This window comes from Opisthocomus hoazin, chromosome 1 (genome assembly GCF_030867145.1).
Source record: "Opisthocomus hoazin isolate bOpiHoa1 chromosome 1, bOpiHoa1.hap1, whole genome shotgun sequence".
NCBI lineage: Eukaryota > Metazoa > Chordata > Aves > Opisthocomiformes > Opisthocomidae > Opisthocomus > Opisthocomus hoazin.
Window position 1 is genome coordinate 151,789,714 of NC_134414.1, and position 20,418 is coordinate 151,810,131.

The following is a 20,418-nucleotide window of genomic DNA, read 5'->3' on the forward strand; positions in this document are numbered from 1 at the left end:
AGATAAGGCTCAGAGGTAAACACCATTATCACAGAATCATAGAATAATAGCATGGTTTGGGTTGGAAAGGAGGTTATAGATCATCTAGTTCCAGCCCCCCTGCCATGGGCAGGGACACCTTCCACTAGACCAGTTGCTCAAAGCCCCATCCAACCTGGCCTTGAACACTGCCAGTGAGGGAGCACCCACAACTTCTCTGGGAAACCTGTTCCAGTGCCTCACCACCCACACAGTAAAGAATTTCTTCCTTATATCTAACCTACAACTGCCTTCTTTCAGTTTAAAGCTGCTACCCCTCGTCCTACCACTACAGGCCCTTGTAAAAAGTCCCTCTTCAGCTCTCTTGTAGGCCCCCTTCAGGTACTGCAAGGCTGCAATAAGGTCTCGCTGAAGCCTTATCTTTTCCAGGCTAAACAACGCCAACTCTCTCAGCCTTTCTGCACAAGTGTTCCAGCTCTCTGATCATTTTTGTGGCTCTCCCTGGACCTGCTCCAACAGGTCCATGTCCTTCCTGTGCTGAGGTCTCCAGAGCTGGACACAGGACTCCAGGTGGGGTCTCACCAGAGCAGAGTAGAGGGGCAGAATCACCTCCCACAACCTGCTGGCCATGCTGCTTTTGATGCCACCCGGGATATGATTGGCCTTCTGGGCTGCAAGCACACACTGCCGGGTCATGTTGAGCTTCTCGTCAATCAACATCCCCAAGTCCTTCTCTTCAGGGCTGCTTTCAATCCTTTCTCCACCCAGCCTGTATTTGTGTTTGGGATTGCCCCGACCCATGTGCAGGACCTTGCACTTGGCCTTGTTGAACGTCATGAGGTTAGTACAGGCCCACCTCTCAAGTCTCTCAAGGTCCCTCTGGATGACACCACTTCTCCCAAGCATGTCGACTACACCACACAGCTTGGTGTTATTGGCAAACCTGCTGAGGGTACACTCAATCCCACTGTCCATGTCACCGACAAAGATGTCAAACAGCACCGGTCCCAGTAGTGACGCCTGAGGAATACCACTCGTCACTGGTCTCCAGCTGGACATCGAGCTGTTGACCGCAACTCTATGAGTGAGGCCCGGTGGTCCATCCAATCAAATCCATGTCTCTCCAATTAAGAGACAAGGATGTCATGCAGGATGGTGTCAAATGCTTTGTTCAAGTCCAGGTAGATGATATCAGTTGCTCTTCCCTTATCCATCAACCCCGTCGTAGAAGGCCACCAAATTTGGCAGGCACAATTCACCCTTAGTGAAGCCATGTTGGCTGTCACCAGTCACCTCCTGATTTTCAATGCACGTAGTTTCCTGGAGGATCTGCTCCATGATCTTGCCAGGCACACAGGTGAGACTGACTGGCCTGTAGTGCCCGAGGTCTTCCCTTTTACCCTTTTTAAAAATGGGGGTTATGTTTCCCCCTTTCCAGTCAGTGGGAGCTTCACGGGACTGCCACAACTTCTCAAATATGATAGATAGTGGCTTAGCAACCTCACCTGCCAGTTGCCTCAGCACCCATGGATGCACCTCATCAAGTCCCATAGACTTGTGCACCTTCCTTAGATGGTCTCAAACCTGATCTTCTCCTACAGTGGGCGGTTATCCTCATGTTAAAATGAGGAAAAGAGGGAAACTGAGAGTAAAGATAAGAAAAGACTTCAAAGCATCTACCCAGTCCTTTTTGTTCTTATCCAGAGGTATCCTGGACAACCAGAAGCCTTGCTACAGAAGCTGCAGGTATGAAAGGGCTATTTCCCTTGGCACCCACGGGCTTTTGAACAGTGAAATAAATTGATTTGCTAACGAGCAAGAGACTAAGAGAATAAAAAATAAAAAACAAGGTCAGTGAAGCATAAAAACTGCTCACTCTTTAGTTTGTTATTAATTTTGGGGAGCTAGAATAGCATTTGACACCATATCTAATAATCTAATCTAATAATAATACTAATTTAATAAACTAATAAGGAATAGCTTGCTTAAGGTTGGAGAAACATTCATCTATTAAATGCTACATGAATGCAGATGGACACCATCATTGCCCCAGGGATTTTCTAATCAAGCTCTATAAGGGCAGGGAAAGGGGAATTCTATCCCTGCTTTACAGATGTAAAAACTCTGGGATGAAAACCCTGAAGAGCTTTCCCAAGATCAGATTGCTAACCAAAGAAAAACCGGGTACTGAATCGAGGTCTCTCGTAATGCCTTAACTCAAGCGTAAGCATTGTTTAATCTTGATAACACTTCACAGTATAATAAATATCGTGGAATATATTTTCTTCAAAGAACGAAATTTCTGTAACACAAAACCTATTGCACCCTGTGCTATTAAATCTCTGCTAATAGGTAGAGCAATGCCATGATTTTGTATATACATGCACGGACAGATTATAAAGTACGTGGTGCAGCAAAATTCAGATTAACAAATTTCTGCTGTGCGCTGCTTCATAAATGTTATTCCAAAATTGTCACTGAGCTCTACAATGAATTCCCAGCACATAGCATAACAAAACTTTGCCACTAGCTTAGACTTGGAGACATTCCGTTGTTCATGAATTAGGGTCTCCCATATGTCAAGCCGAATGTAAACGCCAAATCTGACACCTCTGGCTCATATATTGCGTTTGCAGGTGTTCACATCTGGCTAAGAACAAGTGAGAACGAGAACTCCTGCAACAGCAGTACAAAAAGCAAAAACAAAAGAAAAGGAAGATCTGACCTACAAAATGCAGACTCTCAACTCTTATTAATTCTCAAAGCAATAGTAATTTCCTATATCACTTTCTAAATGACATTTGACTTGATATTTGTTGAGAACTATCATGAAGCTTTTCAAAGTCACATAGTTCAAAAAAAAGCTCTAGCGACATACTTGAATGGACCTTATTTCCAGTTATACTTTCACATTCAAGGAAAATATCTAAAATGAGAGGAAGAACTTTTTATCAATGAGAAAAAGCATGATTTCTAACATTTTCTTGACCCTGATTATTGAAGAAAATTCTATATATTACAGGAAATGTCAGTTACAGTGGCATTGCCAGAAACAAAAGGGCAGTTACAAGAATGAAGCAACATGGTTATTACTATTTTTAAGATTGAAGATTTTAAGAATGACTAAAAATAAAAAGACTGGATGGTTATTGTAAAGAATCTTGCACATTCCACAACAATGCCTAGGAGTTTTACACCTTACTGTTCTTGTTTCAATAAAATTTTCATTGGGTCTGTTTTTCTGTTGAGTCACTTTTACCTAGATGCAACGTAAGCAGGCTACAGCATAGGTACTTATATAAAAACACCAACTTCTACTCCACGTTCCTCCCTTCAAACCTAATTTTCCCCAGATCTAATTGCAGTACATGATTCACAATGTAATATGTAGCTGCAAAGGAAAGAAAAGAAACAAAACACTGAAAAGTCAATATTTCCACATAAAACCATAAAGCTTATATCCAAGTCTAACTTACACTATTTAGAAGCAGTCCCGCTAGTTTAAAAATACAGCACTTGAAATCACTGTTGCTCAGAGATCAGTGCACAAAACAAAAACCAAACCATACGACTCTTTTAACGGTGCTGATTCTCCAATCCAGCTCCCCCCAGTCACACAGAGGACAGCAGAAACTCTGCTTTTGGGGGTGCCACAGAGATGGGCAGGGATATTTTGGGTAAAATGTAGAAGAGATCCTGAAGTCTGAGTTCAAAGAGAACAGTTTCCATACTGCCGGTGGCAGGATGTCCTACACCTTGGCCTCTTGGAGTTCTGCAGGAACAGGCCACCATGCCCTCCACAAGGACGCGTGGAGAGCAAAGCACGTCGCCAATACAGCAAGCGTGCTGCACCGGCAGAAGCCAAGAACTGCCCAGCAGACAGATATCCTACACTTTACCCAAGGCAGTGCCAAAGGCTTCCCTCCATGCAAATCTCACAGCCCAGCCCTTTCTTTTGAACATACAAATTCTCTTTCAAGAACCAAACAGGACAGATAGGGATGTGGGTGAAAGACATGGAGCACTTACTCTTGTCTTTCAAGAAGATATCACCAACACCCTTTTTTTTTTTCCCATCTTTTTATTTTTCTCCAAGGTATCAACAGAATGAGCACTCATTTGAGATATAAAAGGTCAACTCTGTTTCTGCCTCGTTTGTTAACATTTTTCTGAAGAGCTCCTGTCATATTATAGCTGGCATATCACACCCCTTCTGCTGAGACATGCTTCTGGCTGAAAGGGACTGATTTGAGGGGCCCCAGATGGCAAAAAAATGGAAGCACGACAGCACAGCTTAGCAACAAAATGCAGGCTCCACTCCTCCCAGCTCAGTGGAGCACTTATATTGTTATCTTGTGTTGCAAGATCAAGGAGCAAATCCATTAGTGAGTGGCTGCAGAGGACCTCTGCAGACACAGAGACTGACTGTTTGTAAGGTCCCACGTACAGTCTGATAGATACTGCACCGGTCTTTCTGCAACACGAGAGGGGAATATGCTGGTCTGTGCAATACGTGCGTTACTACACTGCAGAACCTGACTTCATATAAAATAGATCTGCTAAGCAGCAATATTTGGTTTTATTAGAAACATGTTAGGTGCCCTAGATAAAAACAGAAAAATGCATTTCCAGTGGCTCACCAGGTGTTGCAGTCTTTAGTCACTGTCTCTCCCTTGGCATATTCTCTTCCGTTGTGAAAACACGGGCATCTCTCAGGCGCAACACACTTGTTTTCATGTCGTACCTAAGCAAAACACACAGTTTGTCAGCATGTGGGCCTGCTGGTATGTACCAGTGAGCAGAGGACTAAGCACAAGGACACGTGGATAAAGAAAAAAGGAAAGAATAGAGAAAATGGTTCAAGACTATCTAAAGTAAGAAAAGTACAGCATTGCTAATATTTTTTCCCACTAACGCAAATAGAGCTATGGGTACATAAATCACAGTCTTGTTTCAGGGCATAAACACCAGCTTAAACTGCTGGGAGAATAAATTAGATTATAGAAGAATGTAACGAGAAAGTCCAATTTGGCCAAAACCAGGATGCAATGAAGATAAAATAGGTTAACCTTAATATGGAGAGCAGGTGGATAGCACACACTTCTCACACACAACAAACTGAAGGATGGCCTACCTGAAAAGCAGACCAATACAGGGCTCAGCTAGGCTGAAAACTGAAAGACAGCCACTGAGGAGGAGATGAGGAGCTGCAGCAACAGAAAAACTAAAGCCCAAACGAAGATTTGGTTGTGACAGACAACGCCTCCCAAAAAACACCCACTCCCCTGTCAACTCGCCTCTGAAAATTGCACTAGTAACTCATTTTCTTTCAAATACTTACTTATTCCCCACCAGGCAGGATGAATATCAGTCCACTTGAGATATTTTTCTACTCTCACAAGCTCTGTCACTGGGGAAGAGGTCATTACGTTCTGTCTACATTTTTTTCTTTTTCAGTTTTACCCTACTGATCTTAGTTTCTCTTTGTAGAACAGCAAACTATTTGTCCTACTTAAAAACAAAAAAAAACCCAACAAACAATAAAGAAGTAATGCCTTTAGACTCTTCAGTTTTTCCCTTCCTTTTCTCTGTTTTTAATGTGATTACTCCCTTTCCATTTCAAAGATAGCCAGGATTAGGGAACGAAACAAAACCAAGGCTGGCTATGCTGCTTTGCACTTGGACATGGTTCTGCAAAACCAGAGGTAGGTTTGGCTCTTGATTCATGGAATACTGAAACGGAGAGCGCTTCCCCTCCCTCTCATTCAAAAGTCACAAAATATCACCTTCCCACTTTAAAGTTTTTCTGTAAAATCATTACAATCATTTCTTTTTACCATTAAATATTGGCCAGTGAGATCAATGTAGTCTGAACGCCAGGTTAATAAAATAGCACAGCTCTGCCTTTTCCTATGGGGACCTAGAATTGCCACAAGGAACTACTAATAAAAAGGATTTCACAGCCTGGAGACCCTTCCTTCATATGCAGCTCCACATGCTCTGTGGCTTATGGAGAGATGAATTATGCCAAATAAACTCACATTGATAGAAGCAAGATGGAAATAAAGAAATGCTTTTTTAGATGACAGAGCTGGGGCTCTGCCTTGGACTTAATCTCCACAAAGGATGAGGAGAAAACAGGCCAGAGAGGACCATATGTTTCCAAGGCTGCTCAGTTCCTTCCTTCCTTCCATCCTGGTGGCATTCAGAAAGAAAGCAATATATGACCTCACTCTCATGGCTGCTTTTCTGAATTTTTCCAGTGTTCAGCAACACAGGTCACAATAGACTTGAGGGCTAGCCTCTGGATACAAAACTTGGTATTAGGCATGTGGTTAATAAAAGATGAATTAGGACCTCTTGTACTTGCTCCCTCACACACGGACACGAAGGTAGTCACAGCCTATCCCCAGTTCTAAAAACTGAATAGACTGGTATTAATATATCCATCACAAAGATATGGTCACCATGAAGCTACAGTGCAGCAACTGTTAATCCACTGACAAAGAGGAAGACTACCTTGTCTGAACACTGCAGAGTGAGTGCATGGGATTTAGAAAGCTGGATATAAATACTCAAAGTGGACTTTGATGAGAAGACTAATTATTTTTGCTGCAAAACTCAATGGGTGATGATTTTTTTTAATAGTAACACACAATCTACTGGTCATATTGACACCACATCCAAAAGTTGGTATATGTGGCAGCCCAATGTCATGGTGTTGAGCACGGTACCATGTGATGCTATCAGGCCAGTAGCATTATTCACAAACAGCTAGACTTTCTGTGGAAGTCTCTCAATCCATCAATAGTCAGCATTTAATACAGGAGATCTAACAGTCCTGAGTGCCTGAGGTGGTGGGAAGCGTGAGTGTTGGGGCAGCAACCACAAGAAAAGACAGGTTTGTAATGAAAACAGCTGCTGTTCTCACCACCTGATGATGCTCCTGAGTGCATGTCCATGGGATTATGAGTGGCTGACCAGGTGATGAAGCTACCCCCTACTTGGGGATCTGAAAGAAATCTCCATTATTTCCTTACTCTGTCTTATTAATTGTTAAACCTTGACAAATCTTGCAAAAGGAAGGACAATACTACAGGTTTCAGAACCTTTAAGATTCTTCTCCCCTAAACTCTGCCTTAATGAGGCTGAATTTTAATCTCTCTTGGTCAACACGATTCTGATGAGTATCTCACTCTCAAGGGAAGCTCCCGTTTTCATGCTGTCCCTCCTGATACACCTAAGGGCTTCAGCAGCAAGTCAGCCAAAGATATAAAGGAGTAAGGAACTAAGAAAAAGGAAGCGGGTCAGATTAGAACCCAACAGCTCACACATTTTGACTAAAACAGCCTGTCATCATTGCTGTGCAAAGACAAGCCAAAAATATGTTAGGACAGACAACTCGTGCAGTTTTACACTTTTCTTTTTTACACTTGACTTCTGTTAGCTGTATGCTTCTTATGTTTGTTTTATGAAGCATTATCTTTGGGCAGTTGCACGTACCAGAAAGCTGGTACCCATCTCCTTGTGCAGACTCTGTCATGTTGTTACTTAGGATAAGCCTACTCTGAAGAATACACAACAGAGCTAGCAAGAAAATTAAAATTGCACTCTAAGTTTCTGCTGAAAACAGTTTGGAAGAAGAAACCCTTGCAAACTTTTATGATTAAAATGTTTAGATTTTTTTTTTCTTTTTTCTGCTAATACATCATAGTTTCAGAAATAGTTTTATTGCAGCAGTCAGAATACAATAAAATGTTTCATTTCAATTTTAAAACTTAATTTGCTTCAGTTGTTGGAAATTGAAAGAAACTAATTTTCTAGTTTTGGAGTGTCTGAATTTTGTTCTTTCTGATTGTTCTGTTCCTCTTTTGCCCCAGAAAGACGGTTAACACTCCGTTTGTATATTTATTAATATTTTCCAACGGGAAAAACCTGGAGTGCAGTAAACTAATCTGAGAAAGCATATTTTTCCCCACACTTCTGCACATATGTTATGATTTATCTTTTCTGCTTTGCAAAAGGGTGACAAGTACGGAGAATTTCCCACCCTCCAGACAATCAAAGACAGAAAAAGAAGAATTACTTTTCATTACATATTGTACACTTTTATTTTCAAGAAAACAAAACAATGTAAAATATTAAGTCAAGATGAACTGAAAACCATATTTTTCTGTTGAAAGAAATTAGTTTTCATTTGCATCTTCTGACTGGGGAAATAATCAATTGATTGATTGGCAATTTCTCACCCCAGCAAATTTTCTAATCCAAATCTAGCCAACTGCAGCATCATGTTCATGAACAATCCCTGTTTACTTTTTAAATTATTTTTCAGATATATAATTCAAAATCAGCAGGCAATTTGTGCATGAAGATTTTAGACTATGGATTGCTCTGCTTAAGATCGATAAATCAGCTAACTGATCTGTAAATATCTCTTTATATATTCAGGAATAACATTACACTTATTTACACGTTAACTCCGACATACACTTGCAAATTGTACTAGAGAGTTGTTTATGTAAACTGCATAACTTTGATTGCGTTTCTTGATGGTACGAACCATTTTAGAGAAGCAAAAAGATTAAATTTGGTAAATGGTAATAAATCATCTGTGACTATTCATAATTTTTATATGCTATTGTATCACTGCAAAAGAAAAAAAAAAATCTTCAGTAAAACGGCACCGGTTCTTCCAAAGTGATGATATGTGCAAATATTTATTCCCATAAACGTTCAGTAATCTGTTACTTCCCACAGACTTTCCTACAAACAGCAGCTCACCTCCATAAGTGCTTGTAAATTAAACAGGATTACAGAACACCAACAAGGGAAACTGACCAGCAAAAGCAATAGTAACACCTTTTTCCAGTCTCCTTATTCCTTAGCTCTGAAGTCTGGAAAACACAGACTTCTTAACTTCACAGCCCTTTCCCTCAGTGTGCCCAGAGTCTTCAATGGAGAGAGAGGCAGCGCGGAAAGGAGAACCCGGTCACCACCCCAAATCCTTCTGTCTTTGGCAAACAATACTGGGATCGCGGAGGCTCATTGCAGAATGCAGAAATAAGGAAAAAGCCTCCCCCAAAGCACCCTGGTTAGGTACCTATTAGTGACGGGGAGGAAAATGCTCTGTGACAGGTGGCAGGTCCCATGGAGTCACAAGCCAGGAGTCTTAACACGGGGCAAAGGACACCCACCTAATGAAAGCACCGAGCCTGACCCCGCCTTTGCATGGCTGTGATTACCACAAAATCATCTCTACACTGGCTTCTCCCATCACAGCTTTGACAAACATGTATCTCGCAATTTTTCTCCCCTGCCAGACGGGAAGCCTACGAGAACAAGCAATTATAGACTGAGTTTACTGAAAGATTGACCCATACTGTCATCTAGCGGGCAAAGCACTTCTGCTGGGTGGGTTTTTTTTGGTTTTTTTTTTTTTTTTAAATACTGGGCCCGATTCTTCTATCTAAAACCTGACAAACCATCTTGTTAAAATTAGCAGCATGTTTCACATGACTGCAGAGTCAACTAGAGTTTCCACTTCCAAAATGCCAAGACTCCTTCTCCTGGCAAAATGAATTTTATGAAATAATTGTTTCAATGATAGCTCCAAAGTGCTGAGAAGGAATATGAAACTGTACTAAATGTGAAGGTTAATTACTAAGAAGTTGATTGGGGGGGAGGGCTGTCCCTTGTTTGTTTGTTGTTTGTTTTTTTTTTCCTATTGAGGAGTTGTTATAACTTATTTTACATTTATTTATTATTTCTGAAGTGTACTATTACCATATCCTGGAACTAAAACCAAATCTCAAGCTCTTTTACCATATCACAGAGACCTGATTGTTACGTACAGAGAAAGATCTATTTACACTGGAGATCTTGGAACTTTACAGGTACACAAACTTTTGTATGTTTACCTATCACACTACTATTTAGGAAAATCCTTCTCTAAAAGGAAAGACATTTAAATGTGAAAAGAAGCAACACTTGTTTTCCAACTGTGGTGAAAATTTGCTCAATGTTGATATGACTGCCTTCAATTATGTTGTATACCTTTGACTTCAGACCTACAAGATACTTTATACGCCTGTGATTTTGTATACAGCTGGCATTTTATTCTGCAGTAGTACCTATTTACATAAGTGTGCATTTATCAGCAACACATGGTAGCAAAGTTAAAAAATACATGAATATTAATGCTAGAAATGACTGTGTTATGAGAACTCTATTTTTTTTTGTTTGTTTCTAATAAGGCAAGATAAGGAATTTCAAGGGACAAAACACTTGTGTTTATACAGAAGTGGAAAAAACAACATCTTTATAAAAATACATGTTTCCAGGGAAAATGCATTGCTTTTTTAAAATGGAATTTAAACTAATGGATTAGTTCAATTCATTAGAGCTGAAGCCTAAACATCAACACACTTCTCATGCCTAGAAGTAAAAACCCACACCTTCTTTTGCTAAAAGTCAATGTCCAGCACATATTAAGCTGAGCCCGAACCCTGAGTAGGTATAAAACAGAATAAAAAAAAAATTATCTTTTGCATGTCATGACTTCCTGGACTGCAGCATTTGAAAACAACTTGCTTTACCCTATGCCCCTCTGAGTCAGGAAACCGCACCAGCACATCTCAAAGCACCACATATAAAGTCTCACAACTGTAGAGTATTTTAGCCCTCAAACAAAATAAACACACAGCCTCAACTCTCTTTTTCCAGCATCTATCTGGTACATTCATCTGCCTTTCCTGCGTTGAACTTCACAAACTTCTTAATCCCATCAGTTTTCCTGGACAGAGAACTCAAAAGTGCCATTCACCTCACTTCATAAGGAGTGCACCATGTGCCTCACCTCTTGCTGCCTGGGACTATGCCCTCGGCCCCCGGTGAGACCCTGCGCACAACTCTTCACCTGCCCAGAGCCTTGCACAGCACTGAACACCGGTGCTTTTTCCTATGGCCCAGAGAACAGCAGCAGCAATCTGCTCTCTGTTCTACTCCATCTGCTTTTTATCAGGGCTCTAAAAAGACATTGAGTTCGCAGTCACTGGCTTAGCAAATAACTATTTGCTATTTGCCCTACTTAAAAATGACTAAACTAATAATTAAATCTAAGGGTTGCAGGGGAACATAACGCTAGACTCCAGAAAGTATCTTGCCAGTGAAGAAAGCACGGCTTAGCACACCATCTGCAACTCCAGGACACCCTCTGGAATCATCTTAGCAAGTTTCGTGTCTCACGTTCCTTCTCATGGGGAACTCTCAGTTTGGTACAACACATGGGAAGGCAGCAGCAGAGGTGGAGACTTGACAAGGAGGCAACTAGTATCAGCAGGAGGGTTAGGCTGGATGTGGGGTGGGTATCTGGGGGATGGATGCCTGTGTACTTCTGTCTCTCTGACTCAGGAAGTTCAGTAAGACTAAGGAGTAGTTTGGGAGAAGAGTTGAAGTGGGGTTTGGCTTTTTCATTATTGACTATTATGACAAGTTAAACTTCACCTTCTATGCAGATATACCAACATACATACTTTCAACCAGCCAGAATTTGACAGAGTCAATACTTCACACCTGCATGTTTCAAAGCTGCAAGCAGACTGCTAATAGGAAAGAATGAAGACACGAAATCTTCTCCTTCCCGCAGTTAAGCAGGCTTACCATCCCTTTTGGACAGAGGCATCCAGATATGCAGCCATGGCTGATGCATTCCAAGTCATAATTCTGGCAAGTCTTGGCACATTCCAACCCTTCAGCTCTTGGGTTGTTTGCAGGACAGACAAGTCTTTCCATGGGGGATCTGCATGTCAAGCTCCTTTTTACTTTAAAAAATAAATTTACAAAAATTGTAATTAGAACTCAAGTATTATGAGCACAGTATTCTTCTAAAGGATGGATCAACACTGTTATTAGAAAACTAATTTAAAATATAGAATGAAGCAACGCCACTACACCACTATGAGTGACATTGTGAAGGTAACAGTCCCCACTTCCCACGATGGGACTTCAGTCAGGCTATCATAAAAGCATGTATCCCAATACAGAAGCAAAAGGAGCTGCATAAGGGTTCAGTTCCAGATTGCACTAGGTCTACAAGCACACTTTAGTGTGAAACATATTTCAACCTTATGATACTAATGTGAGCACAAAATTGATGTTCTGAGAAGGAACAGTATCACATATTACTGTATTTAGACTCATTCCCAACACGGAGTATAACTACACGGGTCACCTGATAACAATGCCCTTAGCTTAAATACAAAGTTTTGAAACTCTTTGAGAACTCAGGTTCTGATAGAAGATCAGAATTTCCCAAGAAACTAGGTTATTATTTCAAGTGATGCTAGAAATATGCCTCTCTAAGGTTTTGTAAGACTTCACGCACTAATATCAGAAAAATTATGTCTTAATAACATTACAACAAGAGTTTGGTGAGATATACACCTAGGAGGCTTCACCTGAAGGACAGTGGGGGACAGCCAGTGACACTGTCACTGGTGGTCTACCAAGACCTTCTCTCCCATTATAATCCATAAGCACCATCTATATATCAGTGGAGGACCTCAAAAAATCCCAGACCACTGATAATCTGTTTTCCAGTGCAGTGCTTAGCTCTGCAAGGCAGTTGTCAGTCCGGTTCACCAGTTCTACTGGTGAGATGCCTGGTGGCTGGAGGACACACTCAGTGTCTGACAGCACTCTAACCTTCAAGCCACAAAAAGCATTGTCTGCACCAGAAGGAACTTACAACCTGCTAGTCAGAAGCAGGAGGTATAAAGCTGGCTAGTCACTGATGTTGCGTGGTCCTCAAATAGCAACTCGGGCACCAGATCACCACCAATGGACCCCTTAACATCTTCGTTTAAAGACAGACTTCCTTCAGTGGCTAACTGTAATTTTGAGAGGTGGGACACAATGAGACCTGCACCGTCCCACACAAACATTTTGTTTCTATCCTGTAACAAAGGTTAGAAAAAGAGTCAGACCACCACCAGCCACTGCAGCCTCTGGTACTTCTTCCCTGTTCTAGACTACCAAGAGATTGAAGAGTGAAAAAAAGAAAAAAAAAAAAAAAGAGAGAGAAAAAAAATATGAATTTTTTTAAGGCATACTAACTTCTGGCAGATGGCCTCTCATCAGCGAAAACATCTGGCAGGAAGGCACCAGGAACTCTGTTTGTACTGCAGTGCATGAAGCCATTTTCACAATAGCTAAGAAAAACAAATAGAGCTTATATTTAACAAAGTGACATTTAGCTTTCACTCACGCTACTTTTTTCAGAGAGGCCTGCGGGGAACTTTGTCAGAGTACCAGAATTATACCTCTCACTGGGGCTGATCTCTTGCTCTCTACCCACTGTGCTTACCAACCTTAAAGGCAAACCTTCCTTAAGAAAGCTGCCGTGATATATTAGCATGGTAACCTGGCTGTATGCTAGCCCTGTCCCGCTGAATCCAATGCATCTGCACAGGCATAAAGCTGGGCAAGAGAACAGTCAGGTCTGCTGTGGAGAGAGGCAAGGGATGCCTTAGTGCCTGCAACTTATGACTTCTGTGGTACAGGAGAAAAGGAGAAGACGCTGTTCCCAAAGCTGGCCAGAAGCCACCCAGCAATTATATTCCTGTTCTCTGTGTACTGCTACTCAATTTAACAATTACAAATGATTTTTAATATTTGTATCTTTGATAGAGGTAATTAGGTTTTAACACTTAAGAAATGTATCGAGGTACATTAAAGTGACATTTTAAAAGCCTACAAAGTGGCTATTGTCAGTAATTAAACTCCACTTCAAACTGTCAGGAACTGCTCATGGAACAGGGATCACTACTGCTTTCTGACTAAGGCGACATTTGAAATTATATGGACAGAGGTGCAACAGCAAAACTCACTATTTGGTTTGGTGGAGGTAAAATCCTGCCATCTTTTAAACTACTTCCAGTGGAGGTAAAGGAACCGAGGAACTGAACCAACTAACTACTCGGGCTATCCGAAAATTTGCGTCACAACGTGTAGGGGTGAGTTATGAACATTGCACTTACCACACGGTGTAATGATCTGAAAAGATGTCCTCTGGCTGAAAGATCTCACCGTCATAGTAACAAGAGCAGTGGGACTTGGGCACGCACTGCTCACGCTCGTCCAGGTAGTGCCCGGGGGGACAGTAGCACCCTTCCACGCAGAGCTCATCACAGTCCTCATCTGGGTAGGACAGAGACCTGCAGGTCTGGTTGCACGGTGTCCCACACTGCCGGTACACTTGGCCTTCAGAACAGGTCATTGCTGTTGAATGAGGTGCACATCAGGAAGGCTGGCATTTGATCCAAAGCCAACTAAAGGCAAAGCTGACTAAACCAGACTGGGAAGCTGGGAATTAAAATGTATTTACTCTATTTACTCACCGATGGAGGTCTGTATTACTCTGTCTCTCCTTTAACTCTGCAGCACCAGTGAAGATGAGGGCACTGCTTATATGTACACAAGCAAAACCGTACTACATGCAGTTCCAAATAAACGTTGGGATTAGATAGCAACCCCCACATTGGAAATCCATCCACAAAATTTCATCCAGAACGAAAAACACGGGCTCTGTCCAACCTCTGTTATTACTTGGATCTACAAGCTAGGAGCACTACAAGCATCATGCACACATTCACACTTCTCTTCCTTTGCAACATGGCTAGGGACTATTTGTCAAAATAAGTAGAAAAGTAGGTTTCTGCCTTGATAAGCAGGTGCTGCAACAGTTTAAAGCTTCACATCCCAGAAGCTCTCAGTGATTTCTGTGGAAACAAGCACAAATAATGAAGCCATTTATTGACTGTGGAGCCAAACCTTGGGTACTAATGATTTTTGATGATGAATTCATTTTCATGGAGACCCAAATATGGCCTTTGGAGCTATTTTAGCTTCTTTGTTTATAAAAGACCCACTTAGTCCTACAGGGCTGATTTTGAGGCACCCTCCTCGGCATACATCGGCATGGGCACTAGGTGGCAGCTATGACAACACATTTCAGAAGACGACACAACAACAGTATTATCAAGGACTTTTAACAGGCCTCTTGATAATCAAGATTTACAAAACCTGTCATGTATAGCAAACCTCCAAAGAAAACAGCCAGAGTTGTAAGGTGATACGGTAGGACGTGCAGCAGAGCGAGGGAAGCAGCTGCAAATAACAGCTGGCACATTCGTACTGTGCAAAAACCAAGATGGAGGAATTATAGAGAAAGGTTTTCCTCTTGTCATCCCTGCAGAATGATCTGACAATCTGCCCAGAGGCATCTGAGGTGATCTGAAGCCTTCTTCAGAGCAAAGATCTCCGAAGTCTTGTGCCCAGTTTGTGTCCAAACTATTCAACACACCTTCCACAAAACAGTCCAAGAAGTTGGTGTGCTCACCAACACAGTAGGCAGAAGAAATACCTCCTAACTCAGAAATCAACAGATGACAGATTCACTCAGCTATAAGACTCTCTGGCAGCTACTCACAGAACGATGCTTCTGATCTACTTCAACACGATCTCTGCAGTAAATCAAATACTGAACAGGCCCAGCCCAGGGCTGAGGACCATTTTAAAAGTAACTTTCACCACTAAAGGTATGTGCGAGCAGGACAACTATGAAGCCTCAGCCAAAACTACAATTTGCTACACAGCAACCTCTGGAAACAAGGAACCGGTTTGGCAAATTTCAGATGGGTACACCAGTTTACTAGAGTTTTGACATTCAAAAATGACAGGATAACTGAGCCCAACACCCTGCCCTACTTCCTAGTCAATAGTAGCATGCCCTGCCCACCGGGACAAGTTTGGAGTGGGTCCCGTTTTTAGATAAAGTTTTGTAACCCATCTTACCTGCCCATGCACTTCCTAAGATTTTAGAAACTTCGCCCATTTTTCCAGTTCTGCTATGCAATGCCATGTTCACACTCCAAGTCCTAATCCACTGCTTCATCACCTCTCAGCAACATCTGTTTTTAACAGCAAAAAGGCAAAACAACTGACCTAGGAGGGGACTGTTGTCAGTACCCTTCCTAATACACTGTCACTAAAAAAAAAAACATCCCGTTATTGCCAGGAAAATGAGAGGAAAAGGTGAGGTGCATCTAGTCTGTATGGATGCCTGTTATAAACCTGAAACAGCTCAATGCTGTGCTCTGAAGCGCAGCCTGTCCAAGGGATAAGATGGGAAATAGTGTCAAAGCATTGGCAAAATGTGTATCCATCAGATAGTTCATCCAGCTTCTTGTGGGTGGGTTTTCAACCCCGAGTGAGAGAGGCATAAATTCTGACCAGTTTCTCAGATAGTGCAAGGTGAAAACACAATCACATCTAGGTCAGAGGTACCCCACCACCACCAGAGTAAGGAAAACAGTGGGCTTTCAACAGCTCCTAAAACCTGAAGAAAGATCTAGGGACCTGTTGATTCCCCCTTGCCACAAAATGACACATACATACATACACACACGAGGCATGGAATCATCAAAACATTTAGGTTGGAAATGACTTTTAAGATCAGAGTCCAACTGCAAACCTAACACTGCCAAGTCCATCACTAAACTGTGTCCCTAACTGCCACATCTACACATCTTTTTAACACCTCTAGGGATGGTGACTCCACCACTTCCCTGGGCAGCCTGTTCCAGTGCTTGACAACCCTTTTGGTGAAGAAATTTTCCTAATATCAAATCTAAACCTCTCCTGGTGCACCCTGAGGCTCTTTCATCCCATCCTATCAGTAGTTACTTGGGAAAAGAGACCAAAACCCACCTCACCACAACCTCCTTTCAAGTAGTTGTAGACAGCTGTAAGGTCTCCCCGCAGCCTCCTCTTCTCCAGACTAAACAGCCCCAGCTCCCTCAGCCACTCCTCATCAGACTTGTTCTCCAGACTCTTCACCAGCTTTGTTGCCCTTCTCTGGACATGCTCCAGCACCTCAATGTCCTTCTTGTAGTGAGGGGCCCAAAACTGAACACAGTACTCGATGTGCGCCCTCCCCAGTGCCAAGTACAGGGGCACGACCACCTCCCTACTCCTGCTGGCCACACGATTCCTGATGCAAGCCAGGATGCCGTTGGCCTTCTTGGCCACCTGGGCACACTGCTGGCTCATGTTCAGCCGCCTGCCAACCAGCACCCCCAGGTCCTTTTCCACTGGGCAGCTTTCCAGCCACTCCTCCCCAAGCCTGTAGCGTTGCATGGGGTTGTTGTGACCCAAGTGCAGGACCTGGCAATTGGCCTTGTTGAATCTCATACAATTGGCCTTGGCCTGTTGATCCAGTCTGTCCAGATCCCTCTGCAGAGCCTTTGATCTCTGTAGAGATCAACTTGGTGCCATCTGCAAACCAAGATCTCCTCATCCAGATCATTGATAAAGATATTAAACAGAACTGGCCCCAAACTGAGCCCTGGGGAGCATCACTTGTGACCAGCCACCAACTGGATTTAGCTCCACTCACGACGACTCTTCGGGCCCAGCCCTCCAGACAGTTTTTCACCCATTTTTTTGCACATACGTGCATGACAAAGACAGCCCTTCACAGTATGGCCTATCTGCTCCTTCCATGCAGCATGAAGGGATTGGCTCTGTTGCTTATTCATGGTAGCCTGCAAGGATAGGAGTCATCTCTTAAACAACTAAAATAATCTCAAAGACATGGGAGATGAATGCGCTTGTTAGCTTGACACGCAGCAGAAATGCTGTGCTACGCTAATGACTTACCTCCCTGCCGCTTATCCACTCCAAATCAAGCAAACTGCTTCTGTCAAGTCATTTCCCAAGAAACTGAATCTCCGTTGACCGAGGCAGGAGCAGATCACGTGTTCAGCGCACGGGGCCATCAGTACAAATTACTCAACCTGCACATTCACTTCTCAAGCCCATTAAAAGAGGGATTGTTCTCCTTCATGTGACAGGAGATGTCTGAGGCAACAGGATTATTTAATGGGGGCTGATGGATCTGCAATCAGGGAAATCGTCACTTTATGAGAGCATAAAGCGCTCTGTAATGCACAGAGAGGAGGAAGCAGCTCTGCACTATTAAAGATTAATTGTGAAAATTGACTTGTTCAATTACAGAAAGAACGATGGTGCATTATCGCTACTTTTTCTTTCAGCCTCCAGACCTGCACATTTTTAAAAGGATTTTTATTACATTACTGTTCCACTATCTGAACATTTACATAAATTACGTAAAATATTACGAAACCATGCAGTAGTTTAACATAAACTGGTTTTGTTGTCATTCGCAGCAAATACTCTCCAGCCCGCAGAAGCTTTAGTCACTGACCTTACAGGTACCCTACTGGGTGGAAGGCCAATGACTTCTCTTTCTCTCTCTCTTCCAGTTTCTACACTCTCAGTTTACAAATGTTTTTCCCACCCCCTGTTTGCAAAGAAGTAGCAGAACAGATCTGGAGAGCTACCAAGCACACATGCTTTTGGCCAAAATTTTCAATTGCCTTCTTTCTTCAACAGCAAAGTTGCTCAGGAAAATGGAAAAACATCCATTTCACAAATATTTACAGGGAAAAGTGTGTCCATGTTCCATCAAAATCCCATTGCAACGGATTTTCTCCTACCACATTGACCAAACAGAGATAAAAGATGTTGGCTGCTTCTGCTCCAGCTTCTTAGCAGTTCGGCTACTAATCTTGCACCAGACCAATCTATACAAAAATATCTTATTCCTTCTGTTACCCTACCTCTAACCCAAACCTGCAGTCTGAATTTTCATTCTATCCGCTGGCAACATCTCATCTTTTAGACTTCAAGCTTTTGAACCAGGGTTGCCATTTATTACAGGTGGCATCCTGCAAACAGTCCTCAGTAGAATTCAAACCTTAACTCATGACAACTCTTGTAGGAGTTAAATGTCTACACAAAATACCACAGACAAAGCTCTTGTTTGCTTATCTCAGTGGTGCCACCCATGGCCTGTTGATCAAGGTTAAGGATCTCACCTTGGACAAGCCGCCACATCATACCAGAAGTTATAAGGAGAAGGAAAGGTGCTCATACGTGGTTAGCAAAATGAATGGTGTACACGAAGTGAGATCTGACACAGATCGCAGACCTCTGCATTGACCAGGTGATAATCAAACTGTTAAAAGAGATACAGACGCCAAAGTGGTTGTGGGATCTCCATCCTCAGAGACATTCAAAACTTGTCCAGACAACCCAGGCAATCTGTTGTAAGTTAGCTCTGCTATGAGCACGGGCTGTACCAGAAGACTGCCAGAGGTCCCTTCGGATATAGGTTTGTCTGTAGTTGTGTGATTCTTTTCCATGATACCACTTGACCGAGCATCTGCCTTTGAGCTTCCTCCTTACCCTCAACTTCGGCTGAAGTCGAGGAGTCACTGATGAGGTCAGGAGCTGGGAAGCTTGGGCCTCGAAAGCAGGAAGTACCAAAAAAAGCAATTCATATGTTACTACAAATCACTTGGAGATTCCCACCCCGGGATATTCAGAAAGCTTCTAGGTGAGTAGCTGAAACTTAAATACAGCTGAAAACAGAAATGCAGTCAAAACCTCTGATGAGCTATGTCAGATGACTGCTTCTCTCCCCCACTGCTGAGCAGTCTGCGAACAGTTTTTGCTTCCTTGCTAGAGTAGAGGGAAGGTATATTCTTTCATCATTTTCCCTAAAAAATATTTGGCACTTTGCAGAAATCGTCTCATTCTAGATTTCTCATCTGACATTGCCAAGAAATTCTTTCGAGACAAGGAAAGTAAGGGGGTTTTAGGAGCATTTCACTTACGGCAGAAGTCAGGTTCTCTCCACTGGACCAAGATGTTCCTCCTAGCACAGACTGCTGCGTAGTTAGCAATAGCAGAGCACAGACAATCCTTGCCACTGGAGCAGGAGCAAACATCAAAGCGGCAGTTCTTCACATAAGGAGTGGGACTGACTTCATGGTGACAGGGTTCAAACGCAGAAGACATCAGAATTGAGCAGGAGTCCTCAGCATATTTGGCTAAAAAGAGAAAAATTATATGCTTGTACTCAAGCAGTCAGTGGCTTACAAGAAATTCTAGAAGAGCCACAGCAAGTATTTTCTTTTTCTTTTGTAAAACGAATACCCCACACAGAAGAACAAAATAGGATGAAGTAAGCATAGAGATAGCATCATAGCTCATAGGTCATGAGCTCCACTAAAAGAATAATGTTTCACTAGTAAAACAAATTAAGGAAAAGCAATGCTTTTATGTTCTGTTACCACTGTTTCTGGTGCTGTACTCCCTTTTACGTGGCCTCTGCTTTCTGCTGTTTTTTATATTTGCAAAATTAAACCTTCTAGGCTGTACTACACTCACAAATCACCAGTGCCTGCTCTGATCTACAGCCATAAAATTTTCTGTGTGTTTGCAGGAGGCTGCTGTAACACCTGGGACAAGAAAATTGCTCTGAGAATTTCTCCCCATGTCAAACCAGGA

At 42.4% G+C, this 20,418-nt stretch overlaps 1 protein-coding gene across 1 annotated transcript in view; it reads right to left on the reverse strand.

Annotated features, from left to right (window-relative positions):
* The window catches only part of VWF (von Willebrand factor), a 145,887-nt gene that overhangs the window by 86,558 nt on the left and 38,911 nt on the right, over positions 1 to 20,418 (reverse strand). The window contains exons 15-19 of the mRNA XM_075441816.1: positions 19,743 to 19,958; positions 14,019 to 14,259; positions 13,096 to 13,190; positions 11,641 to 11,801; positions 4,620 to 4,723 (exon numbers count right to left, since the gene is read on the reverse strand). Of these exons, the coding sequence (XP_075297931.1) occupies positions 4,620 to 4,723; positions 11,641 to 11,801; positions 13,096 to 13,190; positions 14,019 to 14,259; positions 19,743 to 19,958 (817 nt within the window). The remainder of the gene's footprint in view (positions 1 to 4,619; positions 4,724 to 11,640; positions 11,802 to 13,095; positions 13,191 to 14,018; positions 14,260 to 19,742; positions 19,959 to 20,418) is intronic.